Source organism: Anopheles marshallii, chromosome 3, assembly GCF_943734725.1.
Source record: "Anopheles marshallii chromosome 3, idAnoMarsDA_429_01, whole genome shotgun sequence".
NCBI classification, from domain to species: domain Eukaryota; kingdom Metazoa; phylum Arthropoda; class Insecta; order Diptera; family Culicidae; genus Anopheles; species Anopheles marshallii.
In genome coordinates, this window is record NC_071327.1 from 67,098,545 (window position 1) to 67,120,858 (window position 22,314).

The window sequence follows — 22,314 nt, forward strand, 5'->3', positions numbered from 1 at the left end:
ACTGGTTTACCTGTATATTGGCACCAGTAAACTAGAAAAATGTTGGAAAACTAACGTAAACATCAAACACTTCCAAGCCACTCCGAACTTTACGCTAAATATTGGAAACATAAATAAGCATCTTTCAGTGTTTGTCAATTTTCTTCCATTTTTCTTCACCGCTTGCGTAAATGTCATTTCCATTCGTCTTTCGGTACCGTGCACGATAGCGTGGAAGACAAATTACAATGATTCAATTTCACTCAGCGGTTTTTTTTAACAAAAATATCATTTTATTACGCATATACTGTTGGAAATACAGAGGAGTGGTGCAGATCTACACAGCGCGAATGGGTTTAGAAATTAGGCTGGACACAATTTGGCAAGCAGTTTGTTAAATATTCCCTTTAGAGATGCACGATTTTCCTTCATTCAGTTTTCGTTCGTTTCGCTATAGTACGAGTTGAAGTTGATTCTGTTGCAAGAAGAGACAAAATATGGTATTTTTCATACGTTAAGCTTAAACTTATAGCTTATCACCTTATAACATACCTGTATATGAGATTGATAAAACGTTCCGATGTGCTTAGCGTGGCGACATCGGCGATTTTTCGAAGCAACATCATCAATTGGTCAGTGAAATCGTGACGAAATTGTTCCACCCGCTCCGAGAACGATTCCGTTGGGGCCATTGTAGTTGCGCTCTGTATAAGGGGAAAAAAGTATTTACCAATAAGTGCTGGGGTTAAGGTCAAGCGAAATGATTTCCTAAACAAGAAAAAACATGTTGCATTACAGATTGTATCATTAAGCAAATGGTTTTTAAATGTTCGTAAAGATCATGTTTGGCAAGTGAAGGCGATAAAAATGGGTTTTAATAGTCTCAAAAATCCTCTTTCCATTCGATTTGATCTGTTAGCAGTTGTATGACGATGTTCATGCTGGTTAGTTTACTGGTTCGAAGATCTGCGAGAGGGAAATAAAGTGCAAACGGATCAATTGTACCTGTTCGTAATCGGACTCGGAAGATAGCGAGCAATCATCGCCTGTTGCGAGCATGCATGTTAGTTCTGCATCGACAAAATGGCGCTGTGATTCCTGTTTTGTTGTATAATTAATATTCCACAAAACCGATAACAAGAAATCATAGGACCCCATTAGGACGGAAAGTAATTTTGTTGAAATAACAAAAATGATCATTGTTGTTAGAAGAAACCATGAAGGAGATCATAAAATGAAACAAAACCAGCAGTTTAGTTGAGATTTTTGACGAGCATAAAAATACATCAAAAACATATGCAAAACAAGCAAAAAATCACAAAAACAGATCGTAAGGAAAAAGAGAAAAAGAGAAGAGAATGAGAGAGAAAAGTTGAGAAATCTTATCATTTCGTTGATGCAAGAAGATTGGCACAAAACAAGTGTTCGTTGTCTGGTTGAATTATATCTTCTCCTAAGTGTAGATTGACCGCGCAACAAGTAGAACGTACGGGCACTACTTACCGCTAGGAAGTCGCAAAATTTGATGCATATATTGCATAGATTAATGATCGGTTTTAGTAAATCTGGCACAGTCAGCATACAGTTCTTCAGACACTGGTCTAGAAAATCCTGATGATAGTTCAACACGTCATCAATATTTTTAACCTGCAGCAGAGAATGAAATGTTAGTTAAACAGGCACGGTACTGACCCGAAATCGTTGTCCCTTCACTTACCTGCTTCATGTTCTGATAGAAAATGTGCCAATTGGGCTCGATCACCTCGATCATCATGTACGACTCGAAGCTCTGGATCGCGATTAACATCTTCTGGCGCAGCGTAAACGCCGACCGATACAGTTTGGCCGGGTTCGGTGCGAACTGGCGCGTCTGATTGTTCGCGATCCACACCCGGCACAGGATGCGCTCGACGTACTTCAGATAGAACAGTTGCCGGAAGATCATTTGGTACTTTGAAATAGTCCACAGGTTTAGCACGATCGAAACCGGCCACTTGGCCTTGTACGTGAAGGTAAAGCACTCGATACCCTTCAACTGGGACGTGTCGCTCAGCGTGTCCACAAACGCATCTTCATTGTTGACAATTTTCGAAATCTGCGTCACAATACCGTACGGCAGTAGCATCGTTTTCAGATCCTCATTGTACACGTCATGTTTGGCCGAGGAAAGCCCCAGCGCTACATCGAGCAAATTGGCCAGCCGGATCGGATGCAGCGTGTCAACGTTTTTGCGCAAGTCTTCCTCAACTGCGTCCATAAACTCGGTGATAAAATCACCCTGATGTAGCAGAAAGTAGCGTTTAACCGACAGCAACCGGCCCATCAGATCGTACTTGTTCATGATGAGATTCAACAGCGACGAGGAGGCAAAGTTGTACGCTTCCTCAATCACGTCGATGTACGACTGATCGAAATGTTTGTACTCCAGCTGCTTGCCCGGCGTAACCGAGCCCTTGTTCTTGGTGGCCGAGGAATTAACGTCATCGGTGCCGTTGGTATGGCCGGGTTGAAAATCCGCACCACCACAGACGCGCACCACATTCAGGTACTTCCCGGTGCGAAGAATGATGTCCGCATACTTGGACAAAAAGCATGGTACCTTTTCGTTGCGAATAGTGTACTGCTTCTCCCAGTAATCGACCAGCTCGTTCTCGGTCAACTCCATCGAGCTGTGGTCTATGAAGAACTCTTGTTGTGGATCATTTATGACACCGCGATAGATCCACAGCTGCAACATTTCCATGAATGGAACGGCGGCCGATTCGATCAAATGCACGAGCACCTTCTGCGCATGGTTCGTTCCACTCTTGGCCGTAATTCGATCGTGCAGCAGTGAAAGTACCTGTCCGCCCCGGCTATTGTTGCGCCGAATTTCCGACACCGTTGCCGCCAACTCTTCCATCGTAGGAAAGACGGGCTTCAGGAACTGAATCAACCGTTGCATGCTGAGCCCGCGGCGACAGCGCAGATCGTCCAGCTGTGCGATCGAGAGATAGTAATCCGTCATGATCGTTTTCAGCACCGAGCGAAGCGCGTGCAATACTACACCACCCTCAAGAATGCTCGAACCTTCGATGAACGACTGCACGCAGGAGTAGTTAGCTGCCAGGGGCAACACTTCCACGACCATATCACGGCACGAGTCGGTAAGCTGGTTCGAGAGCTGAAACTCCACCGGTAGCGAACCGTCCGGATCAACCGTGGAGGTACTTTTCTTCGGCATAATAAGCGTACCTTTCACGCCGATCAAACAGTTCAGCACTTCCTTCAGCACGATCGGTTCTTGCGATGCGACCGGAATGGCTGCCACGTTCGCTTTGCTCTGCAAAGGATACAACTCCTCGTAGTTGAAATTCCACGCCACAATGGGGGGCTTCCGGTGCGAAAATTCGAAGCACGGTCGACTGAGTGAAGGATAGTTATGGTGATGGGTGGTAATGATGCTGCCTGGCGGAAGCGACGTCGAGGATGATAAACGATTGATGGCGGCACCCGATGTAGCCTGTACGAGCTTTTCCTTAATTTCCTGCACATTTTCTGGCGTTACCGGTTCGGGTGCGATGCGGGTCGAGGATAGGGGAGGACTTTCGAACAGCGACACACGCTTGTGGACCGGTTCTGAGCTAACCTGTGCCGGCCCTGCCGTATCGGACCGTTGCTGTACCGACTGTTCTTGCTGTTGCTGTGCAGCGGCCGTCTTTTCAGCATGTGCTGTTTTTAAATCGCTTGCAAAGCGATTTAGCACCAATACCAGCGCGGGATATGATTCTTTCCTAAAATGACGAACCGATTATGGGCCAAGCAATGCGATGCTATGTCGAGCGAGTGATACTCAAACTTACAAATTAGCAGATGCATACATCTCCACGTACTTGGTCCCGTTGGGAATGGGTTTGAACAGTTGTGCCAAGAGTGTCGCCAGTCGCTTGCTGCTGTATTTGCCATCGCGGTTATGAAATATGGTCACTATATTTTCGGACGTGTAGGTGCAACTGGAAGAGCAAACAAGAGCATAATTACATAGAAACCCGGATTATCGTTCCATTGTTCCGGAGAGCATGCAACCGCCTTGGTTTATGCAGCACGGCCTACCCAGATTTTTTGACTAGTTCGGCAAGCACTTTCTTTGCGACGATTTCTGTAGACATTACAACACATAGGCAACACTCGGCCGGTCCGGATGCGAACTGTTTTATTGAATCTTACGCGCAGCAACAACGAAAAAGGCCAGCCAACCGCAGGATAAGCTATCAACAAACTAGGCGTACAAACAACAAAACGCGTGTGTTGTTTACTATCGGAATGTCAAGCGGTTATGATGCTTGCCCAATTTTGTAACGAGCTTTGGGTGGAAAATAGCCTATTGTTTGCTGCAATAAATGAAAGAGCATATGATCGATTTTATTTTGTCTCATTCTTTGCAACGATTGCAATATTTTTCTTTCGCGAATTTTATTTAATTATCCACTATCTTTCTCAAGCTATCGATGCAACCCTGTGCAAAGACAGTTTCTCCGCCTGCCTTCCGCCCTTCGTTTCAACACCCTACACGAACGGAACAAACGTCAAACGACGTGGTGTGCTTGCTCCTGAACTTGATGCAATTTTTCTTTCACCTGCGCTAACATCGGAGATGCGATAGGCCGAGGCCAGTTTTAGCAAGTGATTGTTGAAATTTAGTTTCTTTAGAAAGTGTTTCGTTCCTTTTCCGGAAGCTGGTAAGTTTCATAAAACGTAGTGAAAAATGTTGATCCGTGCATATTACGTTCCACGCGGTCAAGTTGCGTAGGAAGCCGGGTTTTTTTGTCGGGCCACAATGGTTCCTAGTTTCCTGCATTTGGGAACCCAAAAAAGTGATAAGCTTGAATGAACTCGTGGCTAATAGCGGGTGCGATAAGTATAAAATGGGAAGATGATTCCGTTACTAGAGAATCACCACAGAATGTTGCTCTCCCATATGTGTGGTGATAGGGCAAAAATTGCGTGTATTATTATGCAAGCTAGAATTAGATTCGTACGACTTCCTGGTTAGCAGCATGACGTGTGTACCGAATTCTATTCGCGTACTTCCTCTAATTGCCTGTACTTGATTGCGTTCTTTCGCGTTTTCCTCATGAATACCGCTCGGCAATATATTTATGATTCTCGCCAAAACTAGACGGTGCGTACCTGAGCTGCAATGGTTACTGAGACGATTAAGGAAGAGCCGGTAGGAACCGGTGCGGACGAGTCATCGAAGAAGGCCGCGAAAAAGGCAGCAAAGGATGCGGTGAAGGCGGCAAAGGTATGTTTGTTTTGTCACACTGCCAAACGCATCACGTTTAAATGAAACGGTTTCATCTCCCAAAACGTTGCTGGAATGATGCAAACATTGCATCATTATGATATACGAGTGCGCATGTTAAAGCTTTCCTTTTTATCTCTCCGTTGCAGAAAGCTGAACATAAGGCCGCCGCTGCTGCAGCGGCCGGTACGGGTGGAGCAGGAAATGACGACACCGGGGCAGATGGCGTTGACCAGTCTGAGGGTCGCTACGGAACAATGAAAATGATCCAGAGCGCGGAGAAATATGCCGAACGTGTGTTCGTCAAGGTGTCGGATCTGTCTGATTGCAAGAAGGATGCCCAGGTGTGGGTACGCGGACGGGTACACACGTCCCGTTGTAAGGGTAAACAATGTTTTCTGGTGTTACGCCAGCAAAGCAGCACCGTACAGTGTTTGTTAGCGGTAAATGAGCACGTCTCGAAGCAGATGGTCAAGTTTTCCGGCAGTATACCGCGCGAAAGTATCATCGATCTGAAGGCAAAGGTGGTTCCGGTTGAGCAGCGGATCGAATCCTGCACGGAGCAAACACTCGAATTGCACGTCCTGGAGCTCTTTTTGTTATCAGCCGCTAAGGCGCAGCTTCCGCTACAGATTGAAGATGCATCGCGGCCGGAAAAATCTGACGATCCGGAGGCGCTCAAGATTCGCGTCAATCAAGACACGCGACTGGACAACCGTGTGCTTGATCTGCGCACACCGGCAAATCAGGCCATCTTTCGGCTGGAGGCAGGTGTGTGTAAGTTATTCCGCGATGTACTAACCGCAAAAGGTTTCACGGAAATACACACACCGAAGATTATATCCGCGGCCAGCGAGGGCGGTGCGAACGTGTTTACGGTTAGCTATTTTAAAGGTAACTATAAGAAGCGGAATAGTAATATGTGGTTCGATTTGTTAAAAATGTATCTCTTTTTATAGATTCCGCTTACTTGGCCCAATCGCCACAGCTATACAAGCAGATGGCCATTGCAGCCGATTTCGACAAGGTGTTTACTGTGGGTGCCGTCTTCCGTGCGGAAGATTCCAACACTCATCGGCACTTGACGGAGTTTGTGGGGTTGGATTTGGAGATGGCGTTCAAGTATCACTATCATGAGGTGCTTGATACGATAGGCAACACGTTCACGGAAATGTTTAAAGGATTACGCGACAAGTACGTTTAACAATAGTGTGGCGATCAAGCAATGTTTATGCATTTTTATGTTTTCATCGTTTGTTTTTTCTTTCTTCAATTTTAGCTACGCGAAAGAAATTACTGCCGTTGGTCAACAATACAATGTGGAACCGTTCAAGTTCCTGGAACCACCACTAAAGCTGGAATTTGCCCAAGCCGTTGCCATGTTACGCGAGGCCGGTGTGCAGATGGACGACGAAGAAGATCTGTCGACACCGAGCGAAAAGTTGCTGGGCCGGTTGGTGAAAGCCAAGTACGACACCGATTTCTACATCCTGGACAAGTTCCCGTTGGCGGTACGTCCATTCTACACGATGCCCGATCCGTCGAACCAGAAGTACTCCAACTCGTACGACATGTTTATGCGGGGCGAGGAAATTCTTTCCGGTGCGCAACGAATACACGATCCCGAGTATCTGATTGAGCGGGCCAAGCTGCACGCTATCGATCTATCGAAAATTGCTGCTTATATCGACGCATTCCGGTACGGGTGTCCACCGCATGCGGGAGGCGGCATCGGTATGGAGCGAGTGGTAATGCTCTACCTGGGTTTGGATAATATCCGCAAAACGTCCATGTTCCCGCGTGACCCGAAACGATTAACGCCTTAGGTGCTGCACCACGTTCCTGTAACGAGAAAACGCACAAGATGGATTGGAATTGTAATTGGAACGCGTTTTTCGCGGCTACTTAAAAAAAAGACTCATGCTGTTGTTTTGATAGTATGCAAAACGACTGACTGGATTACTAAACAGAAAAGGATGCACGAATAAATCTGGAATTAAGGGCGATTAAAACGAAGCTTAATAATCACGGCTGCGGTGATTGGAACCGAATTACAAAACAATCCGAAAGTACAGCGCATGCCTTGTTTGGAAAGTAATCATCCTGATTTACATATGCAACAACTCACCCACACCAATGCGTATCATCAAGCGCATTGTATTAGTGTTCAATACATACATACTGAGGAGCAGAATCACTAAAGGAAGCTGAACAACAGGTGCCCATTGCTATTACGTCCCACCGAGCAATGCACCCCCTTACGTTGCTTTACACGGGTACGAGTATGTGTGAGTATTGCATCGTGAGACGATTAATACGCATTTGCCGCACACTAATGCGAACGTTACACAGCACCGTGCTAGCAATGCCCGTGTGTAGTGATAACGCCCGACCAGACTAGGGAGTGGTAGAAACTTAATCAAAACAAAACCGCCTGGCAAAGGATGTACCGAATCGTCCTCGTAGCATAACCGGTCGCGTGCTCGTGCGAACCGGATGTTCTACAGTCACCGCAGGGTAGGTGTCGCAGTGAGTGATCGCACCAGTGCGTTTGCAGTACCAACCGTATTATTGTTGTGAATATTATTGCCGTTAGTGTTTTCAGGTGATGCGATAAGATAAGGAACAAAGTGCCCTGATTGCTTACCCATCAATTCGTGACAGTTTTCATGATTGCGAATATCTTTAAAGCTCTTGAACGATAGACTCAAACGTTTTAAACCTCGCAGTACAACTACTGTCTAGTGCGGTGAAGCTTTATCATGAGTGCAGCAAAGACGGCTATTCTACAAAAATTAACTACTCACACTAGCGATGTAACGTCACTGGATTTTTACGGAAATGCGCTGCTGGTGACAGGGTCAAGGTAAGACACGGATCGATCATTATGCATTAGAGTGCAATTATTTTTACCTTTTTGCCCTATCCCCCTATTCTGGATGACGACAAGTATACACACTACGATAAACGCATGCATCAATGATGTACCCGAGGATTGATCGCTCCTCATCCCCGTGTCTTAATTATTCATCATTAGCTTTCCAACGTACAATCGATATTTTTGCCATTTTCCCGCCATCACCGTTGGGAATGTGCCAATGAGGTCCCGGCAGAGTGTTTGTCGATTTCCACTTGCTTCCCTTTAATTAGTAACCGTGCCATCCAGCGAGTTTTGTTTCTTGTATATTTGAGCTTCTCAATGCCTTTATTGCATACTGTTGATATTTTAGATAATCTTTCGGTGTTCATTTAAATTTTAAATGTCATCGTGTAAAAACAAGTTTAATCTCAGTCGATCGCTGCATCGAAGATTCATCTTGAACGATTGATGTAAGTGGCACAGTTTCGAATAGTTCAAAATCTTACAAAACGCCAAACAGTTTCCATAAATTGCTTTATTTTTCATCGCCTTTCGGAACCGATTAGCACTGAAAAACGGATGCGCAACACTGTTGTACCGGTGATAAATTATGGATCAGTTGCATACATTAGCTTCATTAGCGCCGATGTTGGCGGTGACATGATTGCCATCTCGCGGTGTACCGTCCCGGTCGTTCACAACGGTGTTACTCCCCCTTTATTGGAACAATTTTCCCGTCTGAAGTTTGCTCATGACTAATGGATTTCTTTTTGTCTCTTTTACTCACTCTCCTGAATTGGTTTTTTTTCCAAACAGTGACAAAACGGTTCGTGTGTGGCGATGGGTGGCAGGCAGCGGGTTCCGGGAGGAATCGTTCTCACCATTGCTTGGTCACCGGTATGGGGTGACGGGTGTGCGCGTATCGCCAAAGGTAATGTACACGGCGTAATGTTTCACCACTTCACAGAAACACATTCAGATACTGGCGCTCGGTTGGATACTGTTGCTCCAGCAATCGGTACCGGTAGGAGTAGCGATTACGATCCTCGAACGATCCCAGCTCGTGGTACGTTTGGGCCAGATACACGTACACATCCTTCGCCTTACAATAACATTCCAGCTTTTCAAACATATCTACCGCTTCCTCGAACGTTGGCAACATCGTACCGAGCTGTTGCAAGCGTTGCGCTTTTGTTGAATGTTTTTCCATCTCGACCAGTGTGCGGGCGAACAGAAACAGTGCTCGTGCCCGATCGTATATTGGTCCATTCGCGAGAATAGTTTCGAGGGAAGCTTTAAGCGATAGCGATGCTTGCATCGGTGCATGCAAATGCACCAGCAGCAGATACGCCAAATGTAGATTCACCAATGCTTCTTCGTACTGCAGGTGATACTTTTGGGCGAACATTTGGGCACAGCTTAGCATGTGGAACGCTTTCGGATGTCCACAGTGAAGGTATACGTTTGCGTGCAGAATCATCGCACGAATGCGCGTCAGCGGATCCAGCTGTTCGTCCTGCAGGAGGCGTGCGATAAATTTTTCACCCATTCCAAAATCCTGCTTTTCCAGAGCGATGTGAGCAAACAGAAGCAGCGCCAGGTTGCGATCGTATGAGAATAGACACTGGCATTCGCCGGTCGCTTCCACCCAACGGCCACGGTAGATGGCACGTAACACCGTGACGTAATGGTCGGCCAGATGCCAGTCGCGCGATTGAGGGTAGCGTGGAAATCGCTGTTTCGTATGTTGCAACACGACGAGTGCGTGGCCAAACTCGCCCAGATGCGCTAATCGGACGACGAGCGAGCAGAGCACCTGACAAATACCATTCCCGTTGTACGTTTTACCGAGCAATTTGAGATCGACGTTCAGTAGCAATTGGGCGCACAATGAGGCCTGCTCGTGTTTCCCGTACACGGTCCAAAGTGCGGTCCGTTCGGCGATACCGGTCGCCACCAGATCCATCATTGATCGTTGAGCATTGAGCAGATCGTTTACCATCAGTAAACCGTACAGCTTCGAGGGAGGTACGCCGGTCATGGACCCGTGCCGCAGATGGGACAGTATCCGCAACGAGGTTGCGTGAAACAAACTTCCGCTAGTGTTTTTGTCCGGCAGTGGCATACTGTGTCCCTCTAGATGGGACAACCAGGCATGGGCCAGCTGTAAGCACGTTGTGTCATTATTTTCCTGCGCAAGCATTATGCATTCCCGCAAGCATGTGCGGGCCAGTTTGGGCTGTCCGAATTCAGCATGAAGAATGGCTAGATTAAGGCTCGAATACTGATATTCTTTGCATTCGGATGTGGTCGTCGATGCTGCCGGTGGCGCACCGGCCGAAGGATTGCGATCGAACACTCGCTGTAACGCGTGGACAGCACCGAAAAATTCCCGCACACGCAGATTGTTCATGTAGGTAAGAAAGTACGCCTGGGAACAGTGTGGACGGTCATGAATAATTTCATTCAGCCGTTTTTGTAGCTCCTTCGGGGGGAGTGCTTTCGCTTCGTTCTCCTTCAGCAATGCGCTCTGCTGGGCGATGAACAGTTCCGATTGTTTAACGGACCACTTGGCCGAAAGCTGCCCATGGTCGGAGGGTTCAATCGGGGTGTACTGGTTCTGGGTTTGCTTCACACTATCACCCTCGTAGCTTGCGTCCGGACAGGGAACGAGTCGGATTGCGTGCATGCCCTTGTCGTAGTACGCGATGGTGGCAAGATACAGATCCTTCATCTCGTGAAAGCTCATCCGGTCCATCGTTACGAACACCTTGCGCAAGTACAGCCCAACTATACCGATCTGGAAGCTGGCCGTGTTTTCCACAATGAGCTTATCGATTTCGTTGTACAGATCGAACATTACATCAATGCCGACGGTTTTCAGCAGCTTCATCAGCTTCTTAAACTCTTCCAAATGCACCGGATGTACACCGTACACCGGGGACAGCAGCAAACCGTACAGATCCTTGTACGGTAAGTCGGGGTACTGGATCAGCTTCAGCAACAGCAGACAGAACCGCTTCCGGTCACCGGCACTCACCTCGATCTGGTGCGGCTGTTCACGTGTTGCACCATCGGCAACAGTTTTCTTCAGCCGCAAATACTCCTGGATGAGAAAGACGACGATCATTTTGTGCGGCGTTAGCACATCCATCTTGCCGGCCGTTTGGTTCGGCAACCAGAAGCAAACGTTTTCCGAATCTTTCTTGCTCATGGTGAAGGTAAAATTATTGTAAACACTTATTTCGGAACCGGTAGTTATGCGCGACCACCGTTTGAGCCCGGGTGCGGCTTTCAATGGTAAAGGAATGAACAGGCAAAACTTGGGCCCGTTTTACTTTTCCGTTGCGTTGAAAACCGGTGTTTGTTTACTGTATTGTGTTTTGACGTTCGGGGTGCGATTGCGCTGAACGTTGACAGTAGGTCAGGGTATAGCAATTGACATGTTCAAACAGCAGTTACAACAATTTATCGTTGTTGTCTTCGTACTGGTATTTGAAAAGAATTTGTGTCGAATTTTTTTCAATGGTTCAAATGTTTGACTATTTTTTACATGGGTGCAATGAAATGTGACATAAAAATCAAGATTGCCTAAAAATTAAAATAAACTCTGGAAATATCTGTCACATCTGACGTTTAGTATGGCGGGAAAAAGGTTTGAATTCTGTAGAATGCAAGCGTGCAGTTGATGACGCTGGATACTCTTATTTTCTTCCCAGGGTGCAGTGCTAGCGTCCGCCTCCGTCGATGGCACGGTAATACTGTGGAATCTGAGCAATGGTGAGATTTCCAATGTGATAAACCAAGAGGGTGGTGAAGCCATTCGTGCGTGCATTTTCAGTCCCAACGGATCGACCATAGTTAGCTCCGACGACAATGGGTCCGTTTGTATCTGGGGTCAGGATAAAAGTTTGAAGTGGTACGTGTCAGAGACCTTCTCTTCTTTGTAGGAGAGATTCATGTAATCTTTTCTTCCACAGCCATGTTAAAGTCCACGATGAAGCTGTGCATACGATCGCGTTTTCTAGTGATTCGGACCTTCTGCTGACGGCATGCACACTGGGCAATGTGAGACTATATGCAGTAGAAAATGACGCTGCTGGTAAGATGCGGGTGTTTTTGTTTTTTGGTTAAAAAATCAAATTCATCTGACCGTGTTTTTTAGGTGATCTCTCATCTGCTGACTGTTCGATCGATGCCGCACATGATATGGGGGTACTATCGGCAGACTTTTGCAAAATAGTCCATACTGATCGTAAGATACTGCCAATTAGTACCTTTTATTCTCTGCACAACTACTATAGCATCTATAGAAATCCTTTCCTCCCTTAGCTACCGACAAATGTTCGTTGATTTACACCGTCGCAACGTGCGGCACTGATCATTACATCAAAATCTGGAGAATCTTCTTCATGCCAAATAACATTGAACGCAGCCGTCGATCGCGGCTTATACCGACAAGCCCCCAGGAACATTTTGCGGGCCAATCGACTATCTACAGCACTGAGGTCATGAATGCTAGCTGCGTACAAACGATATCAGCTCACGGGAGCTCAGTCACATGCGTACGGTAAGCACTGACATAACCAACATACTAACGCTCTCGAAGCGAAGGTGTAACAATTGTCCACAATTGGTTCTGTTTTGTAGGTTTAATCCAACCGGTACGCTGCTGTTCTCCTGCAGCCTCGACAAGACAATAAAAATCTGGAACCAACAGGGCACGTGCCTTAAGACGCTTTCCGAACATTCGCGGTACGTAAACTGTTTGGCCATCAACAGCGATTCGTCGGTGATTGCGTCCGGTTCGAACGATCGGACGGTGGTGGTGTGGGATTTAACCAGCAGGTTGAGCTTGAACTCGCACATAACTGGTATAAGATCGTTGCTGTTCTCGCTCGCCGTGAAGACGGCTGACATTCCGCTTGAGTTTACCTGTCCGATCACGCATGAGCTGATGAAGGATCCTGTGTACGCGGAAGGTAAGAAGATGCCGTGCATTCCAAAGCCAACCGTCAAAGTGAGCACAACCAAACCGTCGTTCCAAAACGAAAACTGTCTATTTAAATCCACCGAAAAATAAGTGTTTGAAAGTGAACAGCAGGTTAGTAGATTATTTGGGTAAAAAAAAAAAAAAAACTAACCAAAGGGTGAAAAAAAAAAGATGGGGGTCGATGACCCCGGGGGTGGTAGGAGTTTCGGCTCCTACTATGAGTGCTTAGAGGAAGATAGGAGACCAAACTCGAAAAAAAGGAGGAAAAATAGGCTGGACCTGAGTGATACACAGGAACCAGAAGAAGTGTTTGTGATAGTAGAGTGCACTACGCCAGGAAAAAGTTTAGCCACCTACAATCCTTTCCTATTCGCGAAAGCGTCAGAAATGGCGATCGGAAAAAAACCATTACAAACAACGCTTTTACGCGATGGCCGAATACTGCTCAAAGTGAGAAACCCCACGGAAGCAAAAAAAATTGGAAATATCAACCTTAACCACGGGGAGATCAAAATCAATATTAAAACGTACGAACATGAAGCCCTAAACTCCACAAAAGGGATAATTAGATGTGACGCTTTCGTTCATCTAACGGAAGAAGAACTCCAAGAGGGATTATCGGAACAAAAAGTAATAGATGTGACAATAATGAAGCGAAAAAACGCCAAAGGGGAATTAGTCAATACTAGAACAGCAATTATCACATTCAAAAAAACGAAGCTACCGCGATCAGTAGAAATAGGGTACTATACAGAGCGAGTGGAACAATACATCCCAATGCCATTAAGATGCATGAATTGCATGATGTTTGGACACACAAAAAAAAAATGCACCCGTGAAAAGGTTTGTGCCAAGTGCGGAGATTTATACCATGAGGAATGCAAAAACCGTACGAAATGTTCAGAATGCGGAGAGGGTCATTCTACGTTAGACAAAAAGTGCCCAGTGTTCGTAGACGAATACGAAATAAAAAAAATACAAACGGTTAACCGAATAACCATGCGCGAGGCAAGACGTATACGTAGGGAAGCGGTACCAATGGTGCCCAGAAGCTATACTAACAGACCGTATTCTAGCGCTGTCAAAGACAGAACATCAAAACAAAACAACGATACGGAAAAAAACAAAACACCCAAATACCAAATTAGTAACACAGAAGATCTTAAAAACAATACAGAAAGGAAAACCAATAAAGAAAAGATTAACACCACGGAAACAGAAAATAACCAAGCCACGAAAAACCTTACAGAAAAAAAAACAGAAAACACAGAAAACCAAGAAGTAACAGAAACCAAAAAAAACACCGAAGAAGTAATATTTAGCGACACCGAGGTAATACTTAGTGAATCCGAGATGTTTCACAGTCCCCTCAGCAAAACAGAAGTTGAAACACTCCCCTAAAAAAAAAAAAAAAAAAATAATAACAACAAAAATACAAAAGAATCCATCAACGTCGAACCATATAGCGATACAAGATGGTAAAAATTAAAATCCTACAAACAAACATTCAAAGTTTAAAAAGTAACAAAGAGGAACTAAACCACATCCTATAGTAGATTATTTGGGTAAAAAAAAAAAAAAAACTAACCAAAGGGTGAAAAAAAAAAGATGGGGGTCGATGACCCCGGGGGTGGTAGGAGTTTCGGCTCCTACTATGAGTGCTTAGAGGAAGATAGGAGACCAAACTCGAAAAAAAGGAGGAAAAATAGGCTGGACCTGAGTGATACACAGGAACCAGAAGAAGTGTTTGTGATAGTAGAGTGCACTACGCCAGGAAAAAGTTTAGCCACCTACAATCCTTTCCTATTCGCGAAAGCGTCAGAAATGGCGATCGGAAAAAAACCATTACAAACAACGCTTTTACGCGATGGCCGAATACTGCTCAAAGTGAGAAACCCCACGGAAGCAAAAAAAATTGGAAATATCAACCTTAACCACGGGGAGATCAAAATCAATATTAAAACGTACGAACATGAAGCCCTAAACTCCACAAAAGGGATAATTAGATGTGACGCTTTCGTTCATCTAACGGAAGAAGAACTCCAAGAGGGATTATCGGAACAAAAAGTAATAGATGTGACAATAATGAAGCGAAAAAACGCCAAAGGGGAATTAGTCAATACTAGAACAGCAATTATCACATTCAAAAAAACGAAGCTACCGCGATCAGTAGAAATAGGGTACTATACAGAGCGAGTGGAACAATACATCCCAATGCCATTAAGATGCATGAATTGCATGATGTTTGGACACACAAAAAAAAAATGCACCCGTGAAAAGGTTTGTGCCAAGTGCGGAGATTTATACCATGAGGAATGCAAAAACCGTACGAAATGTTCAGAATGCGGAGAGGGTCATTCTACGTTAGACAAAAAGTGCCCAGTGTTCGTAGACGAATACGAAATAAAAAAAATACAAACGGTTAACCGAATAACCATGCGCGAGGCAAGACGTATACGTAGGGAAGCGGTACCAATGGTGCCCAGAAGCTATACTAACAGACCGTATTCTAGCGCTGTCAAAGACAGAACATCAAAACAAAACAACGATACGGAAAAAAACAAAACACCCAAATACCAAATTAGTAACACAGAAGATCTTAAAAACAATACAGAAAGGAAAACCAATAAAGAAAAGATTAACACCACGGAAACAGAAAATAACCAAGCCACGAAAAACCTTACAGAAAAAAAAACAGAAAACACAGAAAACCAAGAAGTAACAGAAACCAAAAAAAACACCGAAGAAGTAATATTTAGCGACACCGAGGTAATACTTAGTGAATCCGAGATGTTTCACAGTCCCCTCAGCAAAACAGAAGTTGAAACACTCCCCTAAAAAAAAAAAAAAAAAAATAATAACAACAAAAATACAAAAGAATCCATCAACGTCGAACCATATAGCGATACAAGATGGTAAAAATTAAAATCCTACAAACAAACATTCAAAGTTTAAAAAGTAACAAAGAGGAACTAAACCACATCCTACGCGACGAGGAATTCTCGATAGCATGCTTACAAGAATCCTGGCTAAAGCCAGGAAAAATGATTAGAATCCCAGGTTACAACATAGTAAGACAAGACAGACAAGACGGCTATGGAGGAAGCTGTATACTAATCAAAAAAAATATTAAGTACCAAATCAACAATTTCACAGACATAACAGAAAATATACAAACAACCAGCATAAAACTAACAACAGAAAACCTAACAATTATAACAACATATATAGCCCCACAAGCTAACATAAATGAAATAAAAAACACCATTAACAAAATTATACAACACAACCTTACACAGAACAGAACCATAATCACAGGAGATTTCAACTCCCACCACACCTTCTGGGGGGACGACCTAACAAACAGAAAAGGAGAAACAATAATGGATGAACTACAGAACTCAAATTACATCATAATACCAAACGAAACATATACACACACACCAACAGACGTAAACAAAAGACAAACAGCAATAGATTTAACAATAACATCCAACGACATATACAATCACATTACAAGGAAAATCAAGGACAAACACGTAGGTGGAAGCAATCACAAAACAATCGAAATAATCTTTGAAAGCCATACACAAAAAACCCATCACACCGTCCTCAATAAAAAAAAAATAAAAAACGATATCAACAATATTAACCCCCAAGAAATCAACACAATTAGACAACTAACCAACAAAATAAAGAAAATAATAGCAAACAACAAACATAAAACAACTATAAACCTAAAATCATGGTGGAATGACGAAACAAAAGCAGCTTTCCAAGATAAAAACAAAGCTAGAAAAAAATTCAACCAATTAAGATCACTAGAAAACGCAATAGAAGTCAGGAAAAAATCGGCAATATTAAAAAGAAAAATAAAAAAACAAAAGGAACAGAACTGGCAAAACACTTTAGAAGGAATCAATAAAAACACCAACACCAAAGACCTATGGAACCTGGTGAATAAATTGAACAGTAACAACAATCTGAACAGCAACAATCACAAAGAAATAAATATAATACATAACGAAACAAACAAGGCAAAGGATTTTCTTAAGCTGAACTTTACAAATAATACAAACTCCAAATTCAAAATAAACATTCAAATAGAACCAAATCAAGAAAACGAACTCATTGATCAAACTCTATGGGAACAAATAATAACAGGAAAGAAGAACACAGCACCAGGACCAGATAAAATTACATACGACATGCTAAGAAACATGAATCCTGAAACTTTGAAAAAAGTCCTAAACGAGGGAAATAACATGTGGAGAAAAGGAAGAATTAAAAAACATCTAAAAAGAATGAAGATAATAGCCATATGCAAACCAAACAAAGACACAAACGATATAGAAAACTACAGGCCAATAGCACTAATCCCAACAAACACAAAAATATTCAACACAGCCGTTATAAGGAAAATGAACAAACACATAGAGAACAACAATATACTCCCCGAACTATCATTTGGATTCAGAAACAATAGAACCACTAATCAACCAACTAACTACATAACAAATCATATACAACATAACAAAAGGAAAAATTTAATAACGGGTATAATATTCATTGACCTTGAAAAAGCATATAACAAAGTTAAAACAAAAATATTAATTGAAAAAATGATAGAAACTAAGATACCAACACAAACAATCAAATGGATTCAATCATTCTTGACTAATAGAACAATAGAATTAGAGAGCAATAATCAAATAATCAAAAAATTAGTTACGGATGGACTACCCCAAGGTGACGTTATGTCACCAACCTTATTCAATTTCTACACCAAAGATTTACACAAACACATAGATAACAATCACATAAAACTAATTCAATACGCAGATGATTTCGCCATAGTTGGAAACGGAAAAACTCAATTAGAACTAGAAACAAACCTACAACATGCCACGAACATTTTTGCTCAAGAAATAACAAAACTAAACTTAACGATCAACACAGGGAAAACAAAACTTATGACTTTCGAAGAAAACATCAACAGAATAATAATCATCATACAAAACAACCCAATTGAGGAAGTAAAACATTACAAATACCTGGGAAATATTATAGACAGAAAACTAACGTTTAAACCTCACATAGATTACATAAAGAACAAAACAAACACCAGACTAAACATAATAAAAATTTTATGCTCTAGGAAAAACAACTTATACCCACACAAAGCGCTAAACATATACAGAGCTAACATTCGAAGCATAATAGAAGCAGGAAGCTCGTTTACAAACAACAGCACACAAAAAATACAAAAAACTTTAAACACAACCATTAACCAAGCACTAAGAAAAGCTACAGGATGCACTAAAACCACGCCTTTGAACACATTACACGCTTTAGCCGCAGAAATCCCATTCAACATAAGAAACAAGTACACCACCCGGAAAGAACTAACGAAAAACATAGTATTCTCAAAGCCAATAAGATCACAAATAGAAAAACATCAAAAAATCAACTACAAAAAAAGAAAAAAAACCTTTCAAGAATCGCTATTTGAAAAAGACAAAAACAAATATACCCACCTTTATATAGCCACAACAAACAATATTGAAGAACAAATACAAATAGACATAACACTTACCAATGAAATAGACAAAAAAATTAACAATAACAGAGATAGGATGAAACAATTAACACTACAAAAAATAGAACAAACAAACCAAAACAGACCCTCCATATACACGGATGGAAGTATAATTAATGGCAAAGCCGGAATAGGGATATATATTAAAGAAACGAACGTACACACATACCTCGACTACAGCTTAAAAAAATACGCCTCCATAACCACAACCGAAATTATAGCAATAAGCAAGGCCCTCGACAAAGCAGACGAAATGAAACTAAAAAAACCAATCATATACACGGATAGCCTAACAGCATGCAATATACTGAAAACCGCCCAACAAAAACTGCTAATAGAAGAAAATATATACAAAATAATAAAAACATGTACCAAATTAAAAGCAGAAATAGTTTGGATACCATCCCACACAGGAGTAAGAGGAAATGAAATCGCAGACTCTCTAGCAAAAAAAGGGACAATATCTCAAGTGAAAATAAACAACAAATACAGATACCCAGATATTATTAAATTATTCAAAACGGAAATGATTAAGGAAACTTTAGAATGGTACCAAAAAACAATAAATAACAAAGGAAAAAAATTTGCCAAATTTCAAAAAGAATTTAAGCTCGAACCATGGTACAAACAAACTAACCTAACAGGTAGAGAGGTAAAAATATCAAACAAAATTTTATCAGGGCATGATCTCTCCGAATACTGGCTGGAAAAAATGAAAATAGTTCCCGAAGGAAACTGTGATACATGTGCTAGTCCAAACACCGGGTGGCATAAAATTTTTGAGTGTCCAAAATACGTCAGATCCACGGAAATTAATATGAATAACCTTATAGAAAAATGGCAACAGAAATCAGGACGAACTCTAAAGAAAATTATAGAACTGATAGACAAAAATAACATAACTATATAGAAAGGCAATAAAAGACAAACAAAAGACAACAATACAAACACCCCAAAATCAGAACAACCATAACTAAACAATAGAATACAAAGGAGATTCCTAACTTCTTTACAAGAAGAGCAAATGAATCTCCTAATACTTTCAGTATAATAAGATATTCCGACCTTGAAACGACAAAACAATACGTAAAGCTTCGATCTCAAATCAAAACACAAAAAGGAAGTTTCTACCAAAAAATAACAATAAGTAAAAGGCACCAAATATTCATGATGATTTCTGACGTTCCTTTGCCGGACAAAGCTTACGCCAAGAAAACTAAGAATAGAATATCTACACAACAAACAATAGGAACACAATAGAATACATAGGAGAAACCAAGCAGGAAAAAAAAATACAGGAAGAAGATAATAAGGAAAAAAAAAAAACATGTTTCAAAGAAAGACGACTACAACCCTCTAAGCACCACTCAAAAAAAAATAAATAAATAAATAAATAAATAAATAAAAAAAAATAATAATAAAAATAACATTATTAACACCCAAAAAAAAAAAAAAAAACAAAAAAAAAACAAAAACATACAAAAAAAAAGAAAAAGAAAACCAAAATAAAATAACCCAATAATCATACTAGCTGGAAAAAAAAAAATGAAGTGGAAATGAAATATAATAATCTGACTAACCAAAAGACGGTAACACATGCTCGGTGATGGAAGATAAATACTGACACGACACTCACGCAACAAACAAAAAGAGAAGAGACGAACGACGCAACAGCAACAACATCAACATAAATCGGGACAGAAGACAATACCGACAATAGAAAACAACTCAGAAAATAACAAAACAACAACAAAATCCAATGGAAATGGAACGAAATATGAAGGAACATATACACTAACATAAAACCGGTGACAGAAACTAACAACAAATTCACAGAAACTCACCTGGAACAATAACATCAAAACAATAACATCAGAGAAATGGACTCACAGTCCTACTCTTTCACAAACAGGGTGGTACGCCTCTGATTATGACAGCAAATGTCATAGGAGGTTTCAACCCATCCACCTAATAAGAAGAAGAAGAAGAAGATGCCGTGATATGGATTTTTATTTTGAATCTTATTTATTCGAAATTTGAAACTTACTTATTTATTTTATTTTTGAACTGTAATTTATTCTAGATGGCTTCACGTACGAGCGATCCGCTATAAAGGAATGGTTTTCCAGAGAGAAAGCCATTTCACCGATGACCAATCTGGAGCTGTCTACCGATGAGTTGGTGGAAAACGGTAAACTTAAGCAGCAGATTGAGGATTACATGCGGTCCCTGGACGCGGATGTTGGAGAAGTGCACTGATCACGCACTCCTGCCAACTTCAAGCAAATCTTTCAGTGCCTTTCCCACATGGGATTTAAGATGTTCTGTGTGTGTTTTTTTTTTTATTACCGTCAGAACGGCCAAGCCTTATATCTGAAGATGTTTTGTTAATGTAGTAACTTTGGTTCCTTGTGCATTTTCAAGCAAAACATGTTTTTCTTTAGATGTGTTTATTCTCCTCTTCTTTTCATATCTATACTTTAGTGTGTGTTTTTATCCTTATCGATAGACAACAGCATTGCGTTAATGTAACAGAAATCGATAACGGTAGTGTTTTTTTTTACCATTGTGTTGCACGAGGTGCCGATGGGCGATAAGATGTGATAGAGAGCAAGCGCGCTTTATTGCGCCACGTAACATATAACTCCAACACGTACGCAGCGAACACACTTCATCGGGAACACCTGATATCTCTAGTATTGGTACCGTTGCGACGTGCTAAATCATTGTACTTTCGAGTTGTGGTATTAGAAAACAACTGCACATACTCCGATAAGAGAGCCTCCCTCGCCCCTTTCCCTACAGCACCCTCATTCTTTTTGGAAACCGTTTTTCAATGGGCCATAGCTGCTACATTGTACTACTGCAGCACTGCGTCCGGTGTGTTGAAATGATATTTTAAGTGCCTGCAAAACTTGTTAACCTGAACGATAAATAAAACATTGAAGTTGAAATGACGTGTACACGTGCAGAACAGTCGCATACAGCCCATCTCCGTGGGGTACACCCCTGCACATGTCCGAAAAAAAGTAAAATTAAGGTCATCAAGCAATTCATATCCATACTTAACCAAAATTCGGTACTGGAAACAGGAAACTATTGTCACTGTAAATGAGAAACACATCAGCTATTACATTCACTTCCATCGTCTACATATGTGCACTGTAACTACCTGTGACTTCGTCATGGTCACATGGCACCATCTCCAATGACGCAATGTCCCGAACACGTTGAATATCGAATTGTACATAAAGAGAGCAATTCCATGACAGTGAATTATATCCCTACTGTCGACGGATAGCTCTCTTTATTTTCATATTCGATTAGGATCTTGTCGATAATCAGCCCCACCGTCACGGGGTATGGCACACAGCAGGGTACTACTGGACGTGTCATCACGGCTGGAGAGTAAATTTGCGCAGAGAACTTGCAAATCCATCCCGCCTCGATCCTTACGTCATCGAAGCGGTATGGTAGTACATGCGACAGTTCGAGTGACACATCCGTCATCTTCCTACCAGAACAAAGCCCTAGAACGGAAAACGTGGTTGCACGAGTACTGTCTCGATGGCGAACCTCCGAACAGGTGTAGCGGAGGC

General features: G+C 42.2%; 4 protein-coding genes across 4 annotated transcripts; 2 read left to right on the forward strand and 2 right to left on the reverse strand.

The window, feature by feature from the left end:
• Positions 1 to 411: 411 nt before the first annotated feature.
• Positions 412 to 4,127, reverse strand: LOC128711119 (gamma-tubulin complex component 2 homolog). Its single transcript, XM_053805984.1, has 7 exons — positions 4,072 to 4,127; positions 3,822 to 3,971; positions 1,697 to 3,752; positions 1,483 to 1,626; positions 985 to 1,077; positions 532 to 683; positions 412 to 454 (listed from the first exon to the last, which is right to left on the reverse strand). Exons 1-7 carry the CDS (start codon positions 4,125 to 4,127, stop codon positions 412 to 414), a joined length of 2,694 nt encoding a protein of 897 aa, XP_053661959.1.
• Positions 4,128 to 5,158: 1,031 nt separating this feature from the next.
• On the forward strand, positions 5,159 to 7,089 carry LOC128711732 (aspartate--tRNA ligase, cytoplasmic). Its single transcript, XM_053806617.1, has 4 exons — positions 5,159 to 5,263; positions 5,413 to 6,157; positions 6,223 to 6,457; positions 6,543 to 7,089. The coding sequence occupies exons 1-4, from the start codon at positions 5,159 to 5,161 to the stop codon at positions 7,087 to 7,089; spliced, it is 1,632 nt and encodes a 543-aa protein (XP_053662592.1).
• A 936-nt stretch (positions 7,090 to 8,025) lies between these two features.
• Positions 8,026 to 20,974, forward strand: LOC128711731 (WD repeat, SAM and U-box domain-containing protein 1-like). Its single transcript, XM_053806616.1, has 8 exons — positions 8,026 to 8,129; positions 8,940 to 9,054; positions 11,843 to 12,042; positions 12,104 to 12,225; positions 12,289 to 12,378; positions 12,456 to 12,693; positions 12,774 to 13,105; positions 20,799 to 20,974. Exons 1-8 carry the CDS (start codon positions 8,026 to 8,028, stop codon positions 20,972 to 20,974), a joined length of 1,377 nt encoding a protein of 458 aa, XP_053662591.1.
• On the reverse strand, positions 9,085 to 11,337 carry LOC128711730 (anaphase-promoting complex subunit 5). The gene has a single exon (XM_053806615.1). It carries the CDS (start codon positions 11,335 to 11,337, stop codon positions 9,085 to 9,087), a length of 2,253 nt encoding a protein of 750 aa, XP_053662590.1.
• Positions 20,975 to 22,314: the final 1,340 nt, after the last annotated feature.